Here is a 17,805-nt window from a genome sequence, read left to right as displayed (position 1 = left end):
TCGGCCCGCAGCAGCCGCAGCCCCGGGCCCGCCGCTGCCGCCTGTCGCCATGGCCGCGCGTAGCCCCGCCCCCCCGCCAATGGCAGCGAGGAGAGACGGGAGCAACCAATGAGGAGCAGGAGGGGGCGTGCCCTGCGCTGCGCATGCGGGGTAAGGAGGCGGGCGCTGTGCTCAGGCAGAGGGCTCCGGGCTGCTGCTGTGACCGCGCTGAATAGGGCCGGGGTATATAGTGCCCTGGGCAGCCTCCTGCCTTCCATCCCTACTATTTTTATTTATACATTTTTTTTTTCTGTGCCCTAAAAACAGGATAAGTTTTCCTCCTCTCTTTGCAGGGAACGTTCCCTATTTGTTCCTTCCCCCCTAGCAATAATGACACAAGGCACTGCCTCAGTTAAACTAGGTTTTCCTTTATTAGGTCCAACTCCACATCACATACATTGCAATTCAATAAAGTTATTTGAAATAAGGTGATACTCGAACATTTCTGACTTGAGGCGACTGCGTACAATCGGGCAGAATGCTCCGGTAATGCACCTGGAACAGACAACAACAGAAAAGCTGTTAGAGCAGCATGCCACTATTCCCACACTGGCCACCTCCCGAGCCAACAAACTGCCTTCACGTAACATCCACTCCATGAGAAGTTTTATTAGGGCTTTACTTCAGTCCAGGTCTTTCCACTTAGACCATGATCAAGCTTCAGTCAAATCTCATCCTTTAAAGGATTTAATTCAGACAAGTATTTCAGCTAGGGAGCTGTGGAGAACAGATTTATGACACAAAGCCGTACCTATTCCATAAATATTTCAGTGTCACTAAAGTAATGTTTCCTTTGTGGCCAACTCTTTCCTTTGTGGCCAACAAGTCTCATTGGAGAATCACAACACAAGACTTCATGAGCCTATGGAAAGCTGAGAATACACTCTGGCTTTGCCAGGCAAGTTCTGTGGCACAGGGGAGCCACGTCAGCAGTCTGGGAAGCGAGAGCATCCCTTACCAACAAGGTTTATGCTTTGTCCAGGCCCAGTTCCTCTGGAGTGGAGATTCCTAGTTCACTCAAAGTTGGTCTAAGTTCCTGGATAACATAGGGATAGATTTCCTTGTGCGGGCCTGCCTTGTCCTAAAAGGGAAAGAATGGCGTTAACCAGAAAGCAACTTGTTGTCAAGTCTATCATGTATCCACAGATGTGCCATCAAGATGTTTTCACAAAGCAGTCTGTGGCCTGAACCACCACTTGCAATACACAAGGCTAAAAGCCTAGTCAAGTTCCTGAAACGGGAGATGCTTTGTAAACAAGCCCACAGACTGCTTGCAACTCGGGAAACGGACTGGAAACATCATCCAGTCTGTACCTCTAGTCTTGCAGAGCACTGTTGTTTGAAGCAAGTGGATTTCACAGGTAGCAACAAAGTCCTCTGTGACTGTCCTTGCCAACTGTAGCAAAAAATCACTCAGCAGAGCACAGCTGCTTCCTTCTAAGACAAGGAGAAAGACCTCTGCCTTCATTCCCACCCGTTCCCACTTCCTGCTAAGGAGTTAAGCCAACCTGGGCTCAGGTTTCAAGGTGCTGGTTTATGTTGTTTTTCTAACTATGCAACTTCCTGAGTTCCTAATCCCAGCCAGCTGAGTATGTATGAAGGTAGTAATTACCTTTGCTGAGGTATGTCTAGCAGCACTTATTAAAAGGGAAAAAAAAACAAGTCCTTAAAGACTTTCCCACTAAAGTCAGCATCAGAAAACGAAAATGCAAAAGTAAGAATGTCACACTTGTGAACACATCCTCCAAACAACCAAGCACATGACTGCAGTGAAGCTACTGATTTTGTTAAAAGGAAACAGTGGGTTTCCTTTTGCATCGTGAACACTGAGCCGAGAGAAACTCTTGCTGCTGGGTTTTTGGTGATGCAAAGCAGCAGTGGGAACCTAAGGCACTGTTCCACTCACCTTCACCACCTCCAGGATGCGGACTGCGCTGGCAAAGTCATTTAACCGTCTGCACGCCCTCAGAGCTGCATCGATGATTTTTGGTTCCGGAACCAAGTCATAACCCACGAGCGTGTTTACACCTGTGAATATAAGGGAACATCAGGAGTAACTTGGCGTTGACTCGTCATGCTGTCAAAAGGAACTCACAAGTATTATTTTGCTTCACTTCATGAAAGAATTATTAACGTCATCAGTAGAATCCAATTACAGCTTTCATAGCTATTTTGAACCCCTTCACCTTTCTTTTGCTCTTCCCCCTTTCACTACTGGAGCCACAGCCAAGTTTCAAGTGTGTTTTATGAAATCCCAGTGGGCCCGGATCATCCACGCTCCCAGAAGAAGAGTACACACTGTGGCAAGTGAGCTGTGCAATCATAAGAAATCCAAATGACTTTGTTCCAAGTGTAATGAAAGCAGTCATTTCCTTCCTCTCCTTTCAAAGGGAAGAGCCCAACCTGGCTACCCGAGTTTCGCAACAACTAGCCCTATGGCTGTTATGCAAGGATTTTTACAAGCCCTAATTGAAACAGTTTAATAGCAGCTGGCAACTCCGCAGCAAGTAACGTATGAAGGCAACCAGACGAACGGTCTGCAGCACGCTACGGCCAAACCACACAGTCAAAGTCCAAAGAAAATTAGTGTGGGCATGCGTTAAGCAACCACTGAGCTCAAAAGCACTTTCCCCACAGTAAAAGTTTTTCTCCCTCTCCCTAAAGATCGGGAGTTAAAAATCTGTATTCTGGGACAAGAGAGCCTGCATTCTGATTGCCTCAAAGCCAAGTAAAAATAAGCTCCCCCTAGCCACAGTACTAACACAGTGCAGGCAGCTTTTCCCTTTGGATTCAACATACCTTTCCTTAGCTCCCAGGCATCGATGTCTGGTTTGTTGAAATACGTCACCCAGCGGGCATCAAACTCTTCATCTGACTCCTGCGACCCATGGGAGTAGCAGCGGGCATGCAGCACAGCTGGATATAAATAGAAAGGAGGAAGCTTTGAGCAAATGTACAGAAAGAAGGGCATCTGAGTCTTGACCAAGAGACCATAAGCTGTAAAAATGTACGCCTCGCTCACTACATTTCATTTGGGTCAGCTCTCAGTGCGGATAACACTGGATGAGTACAGTTTATTTATGTCAGCTGTTGGTTTTGTGGCAAAGCATGCTCTACTCTCTCTAAAGCACAGACTGCCAAAGCGCTCCCACAGCTTCAGTCTGAGCAGGGTGAGGAAAATACAGAGAAAAGCGATTCTGTACAATCAGCCTATGGGAGAAGCTTTCTGCTTCCATATGACAAAGGAATTTTACCTCTTTCCAGAGCCAATGTCTGGTCTGTGCAGTGAGATGAGCTAGGTTAATCAATTTTTCAGTATTGTTCCTTCCAGAAATGAGTACGTTCAGGCTACGAGTTCTGACATTATCCAATTGAGATCAATCCCCTGACTTATTCTGGAGCCACTCCCCACTGCAGACAACTCCTGAAACCGCTCAGCAACTCACTTTCCTGTCCTCACTGATAACAAGCTGCAGCCTTCGGTTCCACCACAAGCTCTGAGCTGATGAAGGTTTATGTTAAAGCTGTTTTAGGGAAACGCAGAGCGGCCCAAACACACCTACAGAAGTGCTTCCAAGGGAAGGGCTATTCCTTCCAACAGGCTGTTGAAGAGTTCAATGAGAAAAAAGCACTGCTGTCTCTGTATCTAAGACAAAACTCCTGGCTCCCAGGGCTGCGTGCATGCCAACATTGGGTTTTTCCAAGCAGATTCTTTCTTTTAAGGCACGAACCGCACGTGGGAAGCGCAGCCCCAGCCCAGCAGGCTCCGCTCTGCTCAACCACAGCGTCCCCGTGCCAATGTTTGCAGAGCAGCCAGGCTCAGGCGTGACCTTGAGGGCCTCCGCAGCGCTGCTCGCTTTTTCTTTCTTTAACCCAGCATGAACTGCGGGCGCTGCACAGCTGAAGCTTTCTTTAAAAGGAAAGGAGCCACGGCCACGTGGCCTGCACCCCGTGCACAGCCCACCAGCCTGGGCTGTGCTCCTCCTCCATCCCCACAACCGCTTTTCTGCCTCGAAGATCGCAGCACCGCATCCTGCAGCAAACACAAACGGAACGAACCGCGGTGACGGCAAGCGCTACGGGGTAGCTCCATTAAGCACAAAGCCCAACCAGATTTTCAACCGGACCTAAGCTCGAAGCTTCGATTCCGATGTATAAGGCGACAAAAACGTTTCCGAGTGTTGTATCTTTGTTATCAGGGCAGGAATGAGGCAGAGGCACACGGTGCTGAGGCCCAGCACACGCTGCCGGCCTGACCTTCCCCAATGACACCACAGCAGCCCGGGCCTCTCAACCACCTCCGTGCAGCAAAACCAGCCCCAGGCTGCCACCTCCAGCACAACCCCACCTCCAGACCCACAGCACGACCCCGGCAACGCCGAGTTCCTCCATCCAAGCCTGAGCCTGAAAAATTTAATTTTCCCATTGAAAAGCCGTCTCTTTGAGGCTTAAACAGCGAAATGGCTCGCAGAGCCACGGAGGGTTCGGCTCCCGAAGGGGCACAGCTCCACAGAAACGTACGTCCAAACGAAAGCGAGCTCACGCTGAGCTCCAGACCCGAGGCCCGCCCGCCGGGTCACGGCAAGGACACCGCGGCCCGCCCGCCGCCGCTCACCTGCGGGGCCGCGGAAGGCAGCGCGGAGGCCGGCGGCGGCGGCGCAGCGGCGGAGGAGCGCGGCGGCGGGCAGCATGGCGGCGGGCGGACGGCACCGGGCGGCGGGCGGACGGCACCGGGCGGCGGCCGCGCTCTGAGGGCGCGGGGCTGCGGGATGCGGGAGGAAGGGGAGGGGAGGGGAGCGGAGCCGGGAGGGCTACGGCGGCGCCGCGGGGACAAAGTTCTGCGCGGAGCGGGAGCGCGCCGTCACGTGATCGCGGCTGCGCGGGAAGGCGGTGGCTGCCGGACGCCATTTTGTGACGGGCTTGGGGCTGGGGGAGGAGTGCCCTGTGCCCAACGTGGCGTTCTGCTGACACAGCTCTGTGCTGTTCCCGCCGTGAGGCGTCCCCTCAGCGTGCTCCGCTCTGGGCTGAGCACACCAGGGACCTCAGCTGCTCCTCACGTCTTTCTATGTGTGCCATCGTTTTCATTGCCCTTCTGCGGATGCTGTTATGATGTCCTTCTGATGCTGTGGCACCCAGACTGCCCCCAGCACTCGCAGTGGGGCTGCAGCAGGCAGGGCAATGGGACAGTGCCTGCCCTTGATCACCTCGCAGTGCTGGGCCTGCTGCGCCTCAGGGCATGGTTACACATCTAGTGTGTGCAGCTCAGATGGTGCTTGCTGGCAACCAGAACCAGAGATTGTAATCCTAATGTAATTGTGGAATCATAGAATCGTTTGGGTCGGAAGGGACCCTTAAAGGCCATCAGTGCAACCCCCTGCTTTGAGCAGGGACACCCACAGCTCCACTGGGTGCTCAGAGCCCCCCATCCTGACCTTGGTGTCTGCAGGGATGGGGCACCGCCGCCTCTCTGGGCAACCTGTGCCGGTGCCTCACTGCCCTTAGCGTAAAAAACTTCTTGTATCCGATCAAAATCTCCCCTCTTGTAGTTTGAATCCATTTCCCCTTGTCCTACCCCAACAGACCCTGCTAAAGAGCCTGTCCCCTTCTTTCTCACAGCCCCTTTAGATACTGAAGCCACTCTCAGCTCTCCCCGGAGCCTTCTCCTCTCAGGGCTGCACAGCCCCAGCTCTCAACCTGTCCTCGTAGGGAGGTGTTCCATCCCTTAGACCATTTTTATGGCCCTCCTCTGGATGTGCTCTGACAGCTCCATGTCTCTCCTGTACTGAGGACCCCACATCTGGATGCAATGCTCCGGGTGAGGTCTCGCAGTGCAGAGCAGAAAGAAGGGCAGGGGCAGGATTCCCCCCTCGCCCTGCTGGCCATGCTGTTTTGGATGCAACCATTTGCAAACGTAACCGAGTCCTGCATCCAGCTCACTTGTAAAAACACAGAAGAGGACAGGCCTCAAAATGGAGCCCCAGGGAACCCCGCTAACTGTCCCCCAGCCTTCTGTAATGCCATTTCCTACATTCCTGCAGCAAGTTGTTCACCCATCCTATTACAGACGTGTGAAAGCCCACAGTGTGTTTAGTGTGTTTTAGACCACCCCAGTGCACTCAGGGATCGGCTACCCATAGGTGGCCATGCTGTGAGGGGATGGAGCCCTTCCTGGCAGCAGTCTGTTCACTGTTTGCAGCCCAGCAGCTGGGTTAGCGTGGCAGCAGCTTGGCCTCTCAGAGAGAGGCAGAGCCCTCAGGGACCTCCAGGCCCTCATGGCTATCAGGGCCCGCAGCTGCTTGGCATTAAATGCTTTCCATGGCTGAATGCAGCCTCACTTTCCCAAAGGGAATCCTTGCTGCTGGGCTGTCTTCAGAGCATCAGTGACTCCCAGATGGATGCGTGTGGTGGTGAGAACCATTGCATCCCCATCCCCAAACACATGCCAGGGTGCTGCCCGCAGCTGAGGCCCATGTAAGGCTGTCTGTGCCACCATCTGTAAAGCCACGAGTTCACAAAATGACCCCAAAATTACTATTCGTAGGCGCCTTGGGCTGTGCCTCCACAGCAGACAATTGCCACGCTGTTTTCACTCACAATGCCCCCTTAGGACCCTGTGGAGCCAGATGCCATCCTGCTATTTATAAATGCTTCATATTTTGAGTTAGACAGTTTTTTTTTTGTTTTTTTTTGTTTTTTTTTAACTATTTCCTCATGCAGGAAATCCTTGGTACACGGCCAGCAATGCGAAGCGTTTGAAATCCCCAGCCTCCTGTTGCCTCCAAGATTGCAAATTGCCTGCGTACAGAATCAATTAAAAATAATTTTGAACCTTAACAAAATAATACAGTGAAATTACTTTTTTTTTTTTTTCTCTCTCTCCTTGCCTTTCTCCTTGCTGGGGGCAACATGAGCTGGCAGTAGGCTGAAGGACTGTTAGTTCTCAAAAGTCTTCATGCTTCAATCAAGTTGTCTATTGAGTTCTGCCCCCAAAGTCCTGCCACTGCTGGTTTGGAGACCAAAAACCCCTGGCTATCAGCAGTGGGGTCAAGGCTTCAGGGTCCTGCCACTGCTGGTTAGGAGACCAAAAATTCCTATCTGTGATCAGTGAGGGCAGGGCAGAGACTTCAGGGGGACACGTCACGCTCTGTGATATCCAGGATTCCCCATCTCTTTATGCATAGTTCTTCATTAACCTCATTTAGGATGGAAACTAGTGCAAGATGCTGTGCTGGAGGCTTCTGCTGATCTGCTTGCAGGGCTCAGGGCACACAACAACCTGTTCTACAAAGGCTTATTGGCCTGAGCCTGCATCACACGCACAGCACCTGGCCCAGCACCGCTGAGGTGTGGACAAATTTGACTCTGGGGTCTGTTCAGCCCCCTCCACATCTTATGCCAACCCCTTCTTTCTGGGAATAAAACCTCCACAAAAATAAGAAAACAATTGGAAATTAATGTTCAATTACATGGTGGCAGATAAGTGAAATGAATCAATCTGTGGCAGGGCAGATAAGCATAAGCCTCCAGCCCGGAGGAGCAGCTGCCTGCTGAGGGAGATAACAAGGTCACTGCCAAAGCAACCCCCCCCTTCCTCCTCTTTCTCGCTCCCCTGGTCTCCTTCCATTCCCTCTCCCAGCCAAACAAAGCACTTTCCAAGCCAGCCCTTGGCAAAGCAGCGATGCCCACTGACCCCATCCCAAGACCGCACTTGCTGGAACCAACTGAATCTGTCCTGCTTGGGCAGGGGACCCAGGTGGATTTGGGCTCAGTTGGCTTCCCACAACCCATCCCTGCATTGCCCCGGTCCCCATGTGCTGGCAAGGGGCTGGCATGGGGCAGATGGAGCTCCGTGGGGGAATATGCCAGGCTGTGCCGTGTCAGCAGGGGCCGGGCAGCTGCCAGGGCATGCAAAGAAGCTGGCCTCAATTCCTCATCCCCAAGAGGCAGGATTTGGCCAGAATCGCCTTGTTCTGGCTCATCAGCAGCCACAGTCCCACCCTCACTGTGCCCATCTGTGCCATGGCCAGTGGCGAAGATGATCCCCACACATTTCCCCATAGACATACTTCAACTATTTCTAAAGAGCTTTTATTTTCCATTTGTTTCCTTTTACCCATAGAGAAAGCAGGCATTTCGCTCCAAAGGGCTTTTCTGGGGAGCCAGCCCATAGCAAATGCTCCACAGCCAAACCTACAAAGCTCCCCTTCATCCCAGCATCTGTCCAGCACGTTGCAGGAGATGATCCACCTGATGCTCCCCATTGCCGCCATCCCTTGTCATCATGCTTTCACCGTGGCTGCAAACACCTCCGGGAGAGGAAAAACCTGAATATGTGATGTGGGAAGAGGGGTTATTTCCATTTCTGTTCTTTGGGGGCTGCTACTGAAATGAAAAGCAGTGCTCCAGGGCTTGTTTCCTTGGCTCTCAGGCTGCGGCAGTTCTGGGAGAGGAAGGATCAGCTTTGGGTATTTCAGAGCAAAGCACAAAATAGAAACGATGCCACAGCGGAGAGGAAGGGGCAGACACAAAGCGGGGAGATGGGTGGGGGAGCAAGACCCATCTGCTTGTTTGTGCTATTCAGGATGAATCACAGGAGCCACGAGGCGCGGAGCCCGGCATTAATAAACCTGACAGCTCCTCTCCGGGGCTAATTGCAGTGGTTTTGATAATGAAGGTGTTACTCCGATGGGTTTTAGGCTCTTTGCTGCTGGCTGAGACATCCCGATGTGGAGTGGTGGCATGCAGCTGCCTTTCCCAGTCTGGGGAAAATCCAAAGGATGCTTCGGCTCTGTGGGAGTCCCAGAGAGCTGCTGTGCTGGGGGTTATTTAGCAGGGCTGGCAGGAGGCATGAGTGGCTCCACATCCCTGCAAGTGCACGCAGCGCCAGGCAAAAGGGAGGAAAAGTTTGGAGAAGGGAGGATTTCCCACAGACCTACACAGCGCAGCCCCCGTTCATGGCAAATGAGGAGTCAGGGGGGTACAAGGATGTGTTCTGCATGGGGTCAGTAGCCCCCCAGACCCTGCTGTGAGCACGTGATTGAGTCAGTAGTGGCTGTCTGTCTGGCTGTCCCTTGTCCCCGAGCCCTGCTGGCTGCTGGCTCCCGCTACCTGCAGCTTCTTGGGCAGCAGTTCCTCGCGGGCAGGCGGTGGGGGCCGCTTCAGCCCCTTGGCTGAGGAGCTCGAAGGGTCTTCTTCTGCCTCTCTGGGCTCGGGGGGTTGGTAGCCTGTCTGGTTGGGATCCAGGGGGTCACGGGAGAGCAGGATGCAGATGGAAGGGACGTTCTTGTGGACGGTCAGATTCTGTGCTGCACCGCCGGGCAGCGGGTCCTGGTTCTCCCAGACCTCCAGCAAGGTTTTGTAGCGTACCTTGGTGACCTGGTGAAGACCCCCCAGCTTTCGCTTCATGATCTCCACGCAGGTGATGGTCTTGGTGACCGCTCTGCCGCAGCCGCTGAAGACAATCTGCCGGCTGCCCTTCAGCTCCATCTGAGCCATGGCGAAGCTCATCAGGTTCCTGATCTTGCTGCCCTCCTTCACTTTCATCTCCACCACACCTGGGGGCAAGTCAGGGAAGGGCAAGGGGCTCTCCTCCTCCGACGTCCTGACCTTTCGGAAGTTCTCCATCCCAGACTGGGCAACGGGCTTGGCCGCCATCCCTCACCCTGCACCTAGCCCGCGCTGCCTTGCTCCAGCTCCACCGCCACGTCCCTGGGACCCCCAGCCCCTTCCTCTCTCCTTGTCCTGGTGCTGGCTGTCCCCGGGGGAGGCCAGAGCTGTAGGATCCCCTGGCTGCCTGCGTTAGCTGCCGGCTGCAGCTCTCGGCAATGCTCGGGCTCCTCTGTTCCCGCTGCAGCGCTTGCTTCTGCCGCTCTTTGCTTCATTCTGGACTTCAGCAGCCCCCAGAGCTGTTCTGTGTAATTAGCAGATCCTCCCCCTCTCCCTCCCCTCCCTCCCCTCCTCCTCCTCCTCCTCCCCTCGCTCAGCCTCCCATGCCAGCACCCTGCTGCTGCCTCCATCCCTGGGAGGGCAGAGGGAGAAGCTCTCTCCTGGCTTTGTGATGCTCCCCGAGTCCTGCCCCCTTAAAGAGAACCTCGTCCCTTCTCTCAAGGACACCAAGCTGCCTGCAAACAGCAGCAGTTGTCCCCTGTCCCCCCCGCCCCAGCCTCCGGATCATTGCACAGTGGAAAGAGATGCCGAGTATTGCCTTGCTGCCAAATCTTATCGGCCTCCGGAGGACCTGGGATTGTTTTCACCCCGAGCAGGGCTTGCAAAATCCATAAATAAATGAATGATCAGCCAGCCCCATCCCCGCCACCACCAATGCTGCAACAGTGGGTACCACTGCTGAGACATACCTGGGTCCTGGCACCAAGAGGAGAAACTGAGGCAGGGCCAATGGCATGGTTGAAATGGTTTAAAGCCTCCGTGGGAAAACACTGCCTCCAAAAGACGCTAAAACCTCTAGGAAAATAACAAGGAAGGATTTCAACAACCATTCACGCAGCAGGGAGGAAAACTGCGCTATGGGATCAAATCTTGCCACCCGTGGTCCATTTTTTCGCAGTGTTCTGCAGCACTTAAAATGGAAATGAATCGCGTTATTAGCAGCTCCATTGCTAATTACCATCTGAAGCCATTCATTACCCTGTCAGTGTGTTTGCTGGAGGACAACAGCAGTTATTCCAAGCCGAGGAACAGCAGGATGGGAGAGGGACAAAAGCGAGGCTTGGGGGGATAAAAGCACCGGCTGAAAAATACTGAGAATTTGTTAAAATAGAAGAGGCAGATGATGAAGGCTGGAGCAGCAGTAACCTGAGCCCCTGCCCTCCACCTGCCCTCTCTATATTTTCTTTCATCTGCTGAATGTGGGAGCAGTTCGGAAAGTTGAAGCATGCGATATGAGGAAAGTCTCCGTCCATCTCTGCGTCACATCGGGGTGGCTCAGGTCTCAGGTGCTTGTCACATTGCATGTGGGACAGCACCTATGCCAGTGACATCCCTAAGTGGGAGCCTGTGCCCTGACCCAGCACCCAAGGTCTGGCCCTGGGAACATCTAGCTCCCCACTGAAACCCCTTCAGCTGAGCAAACGCCTTTGCAAAGCCATAATGCAATGAGCAAGAGGAGTAATTGGGGCCCCCCCAGGGTCCTGATCAGCCCCAGCCTCTGTATGATCCCACAGCTCTATTTAAGCTCCGATTTACAGCTTTCATCTCTAATTTGAGATTTACTGTGGGCTGGTCTCCAGTTTAGGTATAGCTATGCTTGTTTTTGGTGCTACTCATACGGACCTCAACCTACGGATTGGCTGGAGAGCTGCTTAGCTATTGCTGGATGGCTTGACCTTGAGACTGTGGGTTTGCTAGGGGTGTGCCATTTGATCTGGGCTCTTGGTTGGGCTTGACCACTGTCCTCCACTCAGGTGTGAAGCTTATCTCTGGGTAATGAGGTTCCTGCCCTGCTAGCTGGGCTGTCACCCTTAGTGTCCTAGTCATCCTCTATGAGTATGAGGAACACATGCCCTTCCCAGTGTTCGTAACCAGAAGTGCCTCAGAGCTGCAGCAACCTAATTACATGTGGTCATGCCCTGATGCTCTGAAGGCATCAGCAGCACTCTTTTCCCCCATAATGATGCTCCCAAAGGGGTTGTCTTGCTGCGGCACTCTTTCTGGCACACATGCAAGTGCTGTGGCTGTGACATGAAGCTGGTTTCCAGGCAATAAGGTAGGGGAAGAGATTTGATTTGAGTGTAAGGCAGGGTTATTTTCAAGCAGGCTGCTTTATGGAGACATCTGCTTGCCTCATTGGAAATTGAGGGCTGTGCTGAGCTTGCCCTTCCCTGGGATTCAACACTGGCTGAGCTGCAGGAGACAGTTACGGGCCTTCAAATGTAGGGACTTGTCCCCTTTAGAACTGGTCTGCGTGAAGGTTCCACCTTGGTTTTGGAGACCCCCTATTTTCTAGGGGTTCTCAGGAGCTGCAAGTGGGGTACCAGGTCTTGGTGTCACTTACAAACCCTGATGCCATTGCCCTTGTCTCCAAAACCTTGTATCCAAGAGTTCATCAGGCCCTGCAGCACAGTGGGATATGATGGGAGTGGATGCAGGGTCTCCTAAATTTCAGCCTGCTGGTGGGACCTGCAGGCTCCTCTTAACCTCCTCAGTATAGGCAGCCAGGGCCTGTCCCCCAGAACCCCTGAACCATATGGCTCTTATCACATTCCTGCCCTAAAGTCTCTTTTCCCCGTACAGTGCTAGACTCCTACCCTACAGGGAGTCCTCCCTGCTGCATAGAGGATTTCCCTTGACTCATACAGTAATTGCCATACACACACTACATAGAGGGTCTCCCTTGTTACATACGGATCTTACCGTATCCATGACCTGCATGAGGTTTACCCTAACCCATATGGAACTTAACATACCCTATAGAGGTTCTCCCTTACCCCATATGGTGCCTGCTGAACTCTTGCCCCATGGAGGATCTCCCTTGCCACATATTACATACACCTCATAGAGACTGTCCCCAAACCCATATGGAGCCTGCTATATCTTGCCCCATTGAGGATCTCCCTTGACCCATGTGGAGCTTGCCAAACTCTTGCCCCGTAGAGAGTCTGCCTTGATCCATATGGACTTTACCACGCCCCATACAATTTCCCCAGACCCATACGGAGCTTACTACACCCTATGGAGGGTCTCCCTTACTCCATTCCCCTAAGAAGGTCACCCCGACCATATGGAGTATGCCAAACTCCTTCACTGAGAGTCTTCCCTGCCCTACGCGGATCCTCCCGTACCCGCACCCCATAGGGGATCTCCCACGACCAATCCGGAGCTCGCAGCCCCAGAGATCTGCCTTCCATCCCCTATAGGCGCCCGGCGGCAGCAGGACCCTGGACAGTGCCAGACGCTCTCGCGAGATCCGGAGAGCGGCCCAGTTGGCGGGGCGGGCGGGAGACGGCGCAGTCTCGCGAGAGCGCGGCCGCTGCGGCAGGAGCGGCGCCGGGCGGCCGCCGCCACCCGCGACGCGACGCGTGGGGCCGGTGCTGTGCGTGGGTCCCGCTCGTGACGGGTGCGGGGCGGTTCGGGGCTGTCGGGCAGCGCGGGGAAGGCCCCGGGAGGCCGCTGGAGCTCAATGGGGACGCGCCGCGTGGGTGTCCCCGCGCGTTCCGTGGGGTTTCGCCTCCCGGTGAGGCCGTTTCCGTGCGGGGATGGAGCTGAGGGAGCCCCGCTGCTGTGCGTGGGCCGAGCCCCCGCGGCTGGAGCCTGTGCTAATCGGCAGGGCGTTAATCGGGGCGGGAGCCGGGATTTAGCCAGGTGTCCGCGCTAAGCCGGGCCCTGTGCTGAGGCCCGGGGGGGGGGTTTTGGGGAATGGGGGCAGCTGGGGTGCAGCCGCCCTCCCCTCAGTGCCTCCATCTGCTCATTGCCGCCTCTGTGTCCTCTTCCTTCCCTCCAGCTCTGACGCAGCTCCCGGCTGCTTTCCCTCTTTTCTGCGGAGCGGGGAGGCTGAGAGCGTGCCAGCATGGCAGGTACGGGTTATCTGGGGGAGCTTGGATTGTTTTCCGCTCGCCGCCCCTCATTAATGGCACTTCTTGTTGCAGAAAAAGCCAACAACTTCCCGCCTCTGCCCCGCTTCATTCCCCTGAAGCCGTGCTTCTACCAGGACTTCGAGGCCGAGATCCCACCGCAGCACCGCACCATGGCCAAGCGGCTCTACTACCTCTGGATGCGTGAGTCGGGGCTGGCCACGCGCTCAGCACGAGCCGGGCAGGGGTGGTGTGCCTTGTCCCCCTCCAGACCTCCGTGCCCAAACCCACTGGGGATGGGGTAGGGCTGCAGCAACCCCCGGATTTCGTAGAATCACAGAATTATAAAATGGTTTGGGTTGGAAGGGACCTTAAAGATCATCCAGTTCCAACCCCCTTGCCATGAGCAGGGTTGCCAGCCACTAAATCGGGCACTCGAACAGCTTTGGTGGAGGATTTGTAACCAGCGAAGGCTCTCTGAGTGTCTTTGACATGAAGGGGCTTTCCTCATGGGCCTGAGCTCCTCACAGCCCCGTTGTTGGTTCCCAAATGCCCCACGTCCAAGCTGGTCACATGGGCTGGATCCCTTCTGGAGTTTTGCCTGTTTCTCTTTGCATGCTTGTGCGTGCCGTGCTCCGTGCTGAGAGCCACTGCTCTTCTCTAACCCCTTCAGCTGCCCTGATCTCTCTAACATCCTCCGCATGGCTCCTGTCACTTTTCCACAAAAGAGGAAAAAAATATATAATTGTGTTTCCCTGCAGAAGCTGTTTTGGGGGTACTAAATTCCCAGCGGCTGATAGTTACTGGGATACACTTCCGTGCAGCTCCATCTGGAGCGTTTTATCAGGACAGGATGAGTCCCCTTGAGGGGCTTGGGGGGGAGCGGGGGTGTCAGACCTGCTGCAGGGTTTTTGGGATCATGCCGCCCTCCTCGCGTGCGCTACTCCGCTCCCTCTGTGTGTGTGTGTGTGTGTGTTTGCAGTGAACAGCATCACCTTGGCGGTGAATCTCGTTGGCTGCCTCGCATGGCTGATTGGAGGCGGCGGAGCTGTTAATTTGGGACTGGCAATTCTCTGGCTCATTCTCTTTACGCCCTGCTCCTATGTCTGCTGGTTTAGACCTATTTACAAAGCTTTCAAGTAAGTGGTCACACGTGAGCTTGGCTTTCACGATTTTTAAAAACTCGTACACAGTGCTTAGCTTTGGGGCACTGCCTGAATATTCAGGGGATTCCTGCTCTCCCTGCCCAGCCTTCTAGCTGTACTTTCTAATCCTCACCATGAGGCTGTTTGGCACTGGATGGGGTAGAGCAGCAGGGATGGAGGTGCGGGAACTGACAGAGCCCTGTCTTGCAGGACTGACAGCTCCTTCAGCTTCATGGCCTTCTTCTTCACCTTCATGGCCCAGCTGGTGATCAGCATCATCCAGGCCGTGGGGATTCCTGGCTGGGGTGTCTGGTGAGGACCACACAGTGGGCACGAAGACGAGCTCAACGGGGAGGTGGTTTTGGGGTGGAGAAGAGCAAAGAGAGCAAGCTGCCTCTCGGTGTCCTAACATCATGTGTAGCTTCTCTCCTTGGGGGCACTGGAGGCAAGAGTCAGGAGGGATGCTGATCACTGGTTTCTGTGTCCCTGCAGCGGCTGGATTGCAGCAATCTCCTTCTTTGGGACCAATGTGGGGTCGGCTGTGGTGATGCTGATCCCCACCATCCTGTTCACAGGGATGGCAGTCTTCTCCTTCATCGCCCTCACTATGGTACAGTGTTGGGACATAGGCTGGGAGGGGATTGTTGGGAGGATTTTTTCCTCATCCCAACCCTCTCTCCACTCCAGGTGCACAAGTTCTACCGAGGGAGTGGTGGAAGCTTCAGCAAAGCGCAGGAGGAGTGGACCACGGGCGCCTGGAAGAACCCACACGTGCAGCAAGCAGCGCAGAACGCAGCCATGGGGGCTGCACAGGGGGCCATGATGCAGCATGAGACGCAGTACTCGGCCACCCCCAACTACACCTACTCCAACGAGATGTGAGCAGCCGGGCTGCGGCCTAGGGAGGAAGCGCTGGGGGGGAAGGAGGAGGAAGAGGAGGAGGAAAGCTGAGCTGAGTTCCTGCAGCTGTTTCAAGAAAGCTGGATTGTACCATAATCTTCTTTCCCTGTTCTTTGTGACAAAATCTGTCTTTTCTTTTTTCCTTTTCCCCATCATCACCTTGAGCTCTTCTTTTCCCCCCCTTTTATTTCTCATTTTGAAGAGGCTGTGAGTTGACCTGCAGGATTCCCATTGTGCGTGGTAGTAGGTGTACGTTCCTGTATTCTTCTTTTCCCTGTGAAATAGTGCACGGTGGTGGTTTTTTAATTACTGTGGTGATAGGTGTGTTAGAACTACATCAGCCAAAAGCCCCCCCAAAAGGGAAAGATTAAAAAATAGTGACCAGCACCCATCTCCTCTCTAAATAAGAGCTGAACTACAGGTTTCTGATGTGAGTTTTCTTTCACTTGGTAGTGTCCAGCCATTTGCCAGTGTCTCAGCAAGGGCAAGCAATCCTGGGAATTCTCCTTTTCTGCTTTCTAACTAGCAGGTAGCTGTTTTAGCCATTGAAAAAAATGGCTGATTCAGCAGATTAAAAAAAAAAAAAAAAGAAAGAAAAAGAGGAGGAAAAAGCCCTCAATCCTGCTGTTGACATGCTGGAAGCCAAGAGATTCCTAACCCACCCCCTGGCTCAGGATCTCCACCTTCTCTCAGTGCGTGGTGTTGTAAATGCGTAGTTTACATTTTGCAGTATTATTTTGGCGTGGCTGCGGATGAGAGCTGTGGCACGCTGTGTGTGTGTGTATGTTGGGAAGTGAGGACAGCTTTTCCCCGTGGGGTGTGACTTTGCATCCTGAACGTGTTTTCTGAAGGCTTCTGTTTTGAAACTGTAAAACTGGCGGAGTATTTCTTGCAGGACCTATTCTTGGTCAAACCTTGCTGCCTCACATGCAATTAGCCCCACTGATTCTGGAAACAGCAAGCCTGAGATGTGTCCCTGTTGGTTTTTGGGGCACGTGCTAACTCGTAGCTCCTTGTGGAAGCTCTGTGCTGGTGGGAGCAATTCCTCCTTGCTCCTGCTCCTATAAAGTGTGGAGAAACCTAGCTGCATAGCTCCATTGGGCTTCCCTGCAAGGATGAGATCTCGCCGTTCACCAGCCCCAAAATCTTGCTCCATTTGGGGAGACTGGGCTTCCAGCAAGGGTCTTGCAGGTTAGTAGAAGGCAGCAGAGCTCCATTTGTAAGTGGGAGCAGATGGACGCTGCGGGGCAGAAGGAGGGAAAGCTCCTTCTCAGAGATGCTTTTCAGACTCTACATGCACTTTAAACAGGCCAATTTCTTTTTCCTCTAAGTCATAGAAAAGCAGCCCAAAGGGAACACAGCCTCTCTGCTCCAGTTCCACCTGCCCCACAGGTGTCAAAGCAAAGATGCTGGCGTCTGCGCATCAGTGCCAGGATGTGAAACTTGCCCATGAGAATTGCACCAAACTTTATTATTTTTTTTTCCAGCAAAGCACACCAAGAATAGTTTCCTTGCTAAGGATATCACTTCAGCCGTTTGGCAGTAGGCAGTTGTCTCTTGACAAGACTAAAATGCAGCTAATGATGAAATGCCTGTCTGCGTGTATGTGTGTATATATATGTATAAACTGTAAGGAGAAAAGTAATCCTTTGCTGAGCCTATTATGTACTTAATCAGGTTTAAATATTGTGCAATTCATTTCTAGCTAGCCTAAAACTTACTCTGCCAAATCACGTGCTCTGTCATCCATGTCTGCGAAATGATGAATGAAGTGACTTCACCTTCTATTAAGCCGCATAAACGATTACTGTAACGAGCTGTAACTAACAGACATTGCTTCAGCACCTAACCCTGCTCTCTGCTGTGTCTCCTCTGTGCGAGCGTGACGCTCACCAGCCAAACGTAGCCCTGGTGGTCCTGCAGAAGTGGGCAGGACCCCATTCCCACTGCCCACAGCCGTTGTTTTCCATCAGCAGCCACATTACGAGAGGATGAGCCTCTCAGTGGCTCCCCTTCCCCAGCGATCGGCAGAAGATGGCCCCTTTTAACCCGTACATGGGAAATGGGGGGGAAGGGGGGTCTGTGGCTGCCTGACATGCAATGCCCCAGCTCTGCCCTTAGGCTCCAAGGAGCACTTGGCTGGGCTCCCTGCTTGCTCCTCTGCTTCTTCTTTTCTCCCCGTGTGCATTTGTATG

The 17,805-nt window shown here is 53.6% G+C and overlaps 4 protein-coding genes across 8 annotated transcripts in view; 1 reads left to right on the top strand and 3 right to left on the bottom strand.

Moving 5' to 3' along the window:
• Positions 1–51, bottom strand: part of FAM219B (family with sequence similarity 219 member B) — a 2,547-nt gene extending 2,496 nt beyond the window's left edge. The window contains exon 1 of the mRNA XM_021407504.1: positions 10–51. Coding sequence (XP_021263179.1) covers positions 10–51 — 42 coding nt within the window. The remainder of the gene's footprint in view (positions 1–9) is intronic.
• Positions 387–4,730, bottom strand: LOC110403914 (cytochrome c oxidase subunit 5A, mitochondrial). The gene is made up of 5 exons (XM_021407677.1): positions 4,655–4,730; positions 2,839–2,955; positions 1,946–2,067; positions 998–1,120; positions 387–534 (listed from the first exon to the last, which is right to left on the bottom strand). The coding sequence occupies exons 1-4, from the start codon at positions 4,728–4,730 to the stop codon at positions 1,007–1,009; spliced, it is 429 nt and encodes a 142-aa protein (XP_021263352.1). The 3' UTR covers positions 387–534; positions 998–1,006.
• On the bottom strand, positions 6,895–12,908 carry RPP25 (ribonuclease P and MRP subunit p25). Its single transcript, XM_021407884.1, has one exon. The coding sequence runs from the start codon at positions 9,691–9,693 to the stop codon at positions 9,082–9,084; it is 612 nt and encodes a 203-aa protein (XP_021263559.1). The 5' UTR covers positions 9,694–12,908; the 3' UTR covers positions 6,895–9,081.
• Positions 13,012–17,426, top strand: SCAMP5 (secretory carrier membrane protein 5). 5 transcript variants are annotated; one of them, XM_021407881.1, is made up of 7 exons: positions 13,012–13,082; positions 13,496–13,568; positions 13,641–13,769; positions 14,548–14,704; positions 14,921–15,022; positions 15,203–15,320; positions 15,398–17,426. In XM_021407881.1, the coding sequence occupies exons 2-7, from the start codon at positions 13,562–13,564 to the stop codon at positions 15,590–15,592; spliced, it is 708 nt and encodes a 235-aa protein (XP_021263556.1). In that variant the 5' UTR covers positions 13,012–13,082; positions 13,496–13,561; the 3' UTR covers positions 15,593–17,426. The 5 variants fall into 5 exon arrangements, with proteins under 5 accessions (XP_021263556.1, XP_021263554.1, XP_021263557.1 ...); XM_021407879.1 differs by having other exon boundaries at positions 13,017–13,087; XM_021407882.1 differs by having other exon boundaries at positions 13,036–13,091.

This window comes from Numida meleagris, chromosome 9, assembly GCF_002078875.1.
Source record: "Numida meleagris isolate 19003 breed g44 Domestic line chromosome 9, NumMel1.0, whole genome shotgun sequence".
Taxonomy (NCBI): Eukaryota; Metazoa; Chordata; class Aves; order Galliformes; family Numididae; genus Numida; species Numida meleagris.
This window is presented reverse-complemented; position numbering and strand designations above follow the sequence as displayed.

Coding starts and splice junctions, on each gene's coding strand:
- LOC110403914 (XM_021407677.1), bottom strand. CDS start 4,730: ATGCTGCCCGCCGCCGCGCTCCTCCGCCGCTGCGCCGCCGCCGCCGGC. Junction 2,956..4,654: donor TGCCTTCCGCGGCCCCGCAG/GTGAGCGGCGGC, acceptor ATTTATATCCAG/CTGTGCTGCATGCCCGCTGC. Junction 2,068..2,838: donor TGCCTGGGAGCTAAGGAAAG/GTATGTTGAATC, acceptor TTATATTCACAG/GTGTAAACACGCTCGTGGGT.
- SCAMP5 (XM_021407881.1), top strand. Junction 15,023..15,202: donor ATTCCTGGCTGGGGTGTCTG/GTGAGGACCACA, acceptor GTGTCCCTGCAG/CGGCTGGATTGCAGCAATCT. Junction 15,321..15,397: donor CCTTCATCGCCCTCACTATG/GTACAGTGTTGG, acceptor TCTCCACTCCAG/GTGCACAAGTTCTACCGAGG.
- RPP25 (XM_021407884.1), bottom strand. CDS start 9,693: ATGGCGGCCAAGCCCGTTGCCCAGTCTGGGATGGAGAACTTCCGAAAG.